General features: G+C 45.0%; 1 protein-coding gene across 1 annotated transcript; it reads left to right on the forward strand.

Annotated features, from left to right (window-relative positions):
• Window positions 1–560: 560 nt before the first annotated feature.
• On the forward strand, window positions 561–1,926 carry LOC101980144 (cytoplasmic FMR1-interacting protein 2-like). The gene is made up of 2 exons (XM_005372383.3): window positions 561–710; window positions 1,307–1,926. The coding sequence occupies exons 1-2, from the start codon at window positions 570–572 to the stop codon at window positions 1,526–1,528; spliced, it is 363 nt and encodes a 120-aa protein (XP_005372440.3). The 5' UTR covers window positions 561–569; the 3' UTR covers window positions 1,529–1,926.
• The last annotated feature ends 214 nt before the right edge of the window (window positions 1,927–2,140 follow it).

The raw sequence follows: 2,140 nt of genomic DNA on the forward strand, positions 1-2,140 counted from the left end.
CATAATTCTTGTCTATGTTTAGCCACGTGACTTGGTACCTTTTCTCAGTGAGGCATTCTCATTTTGCTTCCTCTGCATTTGGTTGGCATCTGCATCTTTGCCTTTCCTCTTTCCAGAATTCTCTTAGTCTGGTTGCCCCACCTATACTTCCTGTAATCAGAATTTTATTAAATTAATATGACTGGCAAATCTTTACAGTGTACAAAAGCATTCTCCCACAGCACCTGTGAAATCACAATGTTGTGTAAAAGTCATTGCTAGCATACATACTTATATTTAATATCACTTCAAGGGTGAAATCTCAGGTCACTTACTAGTTTGCACTTCCTATAATGAATACAGTCAAGATAGCCTTTGCTGTAATGCTGTAGGGTGAGGCTAAGTGGGGATCTGAAATGACACCTCCTGAATCAAAACCCTCAGCCACTTACAAGACATATGACCTTCAGCAAGACAACCGTCAAAGACAAGTTTGTCTAGCAAAGGGAGCATAACAATTGCACAGATTTTCCAGGGGAATTTGAAAAGTAATGCTCATGAGCCTCAGGCACATGGACCATGAGGTGAGTATGAAATTCTGTGTCCCTCAGGTGGTGACAGGCTCAGGGCTGGACAGCCAGAAGTCAGATGAAGAGTACCGGGAGCTCTTTGACCTGGCCCTTCGAGGCCTGCAACTTCTATCTAAGTGGAGTGCCCATGTCATGGAGGTGGTAGGTGTCCTGAGACCTCAGCCCCTACTGACCTAGTTCACATGGCTTCTGTCTTTCATGTACCACACCTCTTACCCAGCTGAAACCTACATTTTAAGTATATTCATGGAATTGTATTACCTTAAGTTAATATTTTCATCATTTAAAAAGATGAATAAATATAACCACACCTGGGCCCAGAGAGGTGGCTAGGACCCTGCCCTAACCTTAGGTGGCTTACAGCCTCTGTAAACTCCAGCACAGGTGAGATGATGCCTCTGGCTTCTGTGAGCACCCACACTTACATGCGTATCCCACAGACAAACACATGCACATAAACACCATTAAAAATAAAACCCCACATCTGTCACCCCGCCCCTTCAGCTCTCAGTATTCTTTCTGTCACTGTCCATTACCTTACTTTAGATAGTCACCATATATAGATTCCAAGCATGTGGTTTTTACATACAGCTTTTTACATTATGTTTTCTGGGTCCACCCCTATCCTGCATATGTCAGTGCTTTCACCCTGCATCTAACCAGTGTGCTGATGGCTTGACCATTTGCTTACCTTTCCTCAACTGATGGACATTGGATTTTCTTCTCCCCCGCCCCAGTACTCTTGGAAGTTGGTTCACCCCACAGACAAGTTCTGCAACAAGGATTGCCCGGGTACAGCGGAAGAATACGAGAGAGCCACACGCTACAATTACACCAGCGAAGAGAAGTTTGCCTTTGTGGAGGTGGGTGCCGATGCTCTGCTCTCCCCGTCTACCCCAGACGGCAGCTCCCTGCAGTTCCTGAGTTCTTTTGATCACCCAGAAATGTTGTCATTTTAACTTGCTAACCTTTTCTGACTTTTCCCGTCTAGGTTGTTCTCTGCCAAAAGTAACTAAGAAATGATAGATCCAGCTAGTTTCAAGTTCTAGCATTGACTCTGGAGGGTTCCTGAGGTCCTGCCCCTAGTGGAGGAGCAGCTGCTAGTTGCTGGGGTGGTCAGAGTCATTTTTCTTGGGGAGCATGGCCGTTGGTTGGTTCCCCCAAGCCCCAGTGGATGATGTCATGCCCATGTGTGTATGGGCAGCGCCGACTGGACTCACTGGGTTAAAATATAATAAGTAGATGGATAAATAAGTGCTTATGAAAGAATGATCTGAAATTGGAAGGGAGGGCCAGAGCAAGGTTAGGGTGGGATAGGAATGGATATAATCAAAATATAATGTGTCACAGCTAGGGTTTCTGTTGCTGTGATGAAACACCATGACCAAAGCAAGTTGGGGAGAAAATGATTTATTTGGCTTACACTTCTATATTGCTGTTCATTGTTGAAGGAAGTCAGGACAGTTATTCACACAGGGCAGAATCTGGAGGCAGGAGCTGATGCAGAAGCTGTGGAAGGATGCTACTTACTGGCTTGCTCCCCCTGGCTTACATAGCCTGCTTTTTTTTTT

Source organism: Microtus ochrogaster, unplaced genomic scaffold (assembly GCF_000317375.1).
Source record: "Microtus ochrogaster isolate Prairie Vole_2 unplaced genomic scaffold, MicOch1.0 UNK3392, whole genome shotgun sequence".
Classification (NCBI taxonomy): Eukaryota; Metazoa; Chordata; class Mammalia; order Rodentia; family Cricetidae; genus Microtus; species Microtus ochrogaster.

What these genes read in the sequence shown, in the direction of transcription:
- LOC101980144 (XM_005372383.3), top strand. Translation starts at nt 570, where the DNA reads ATGAAATTCTGTGTCCCTCAGGTGGTGACAGGCTCAGGGCTGGACAGC. An exon ending in GTGCCCATGTCATGGAGGTG is followed by an intron (nt 711 to 1,306) that starts GTAGGTGTCCTG and finishes CCCCCGCCCCAG; the next exon opens with TACTCTTGGAAGTTGGTTCA.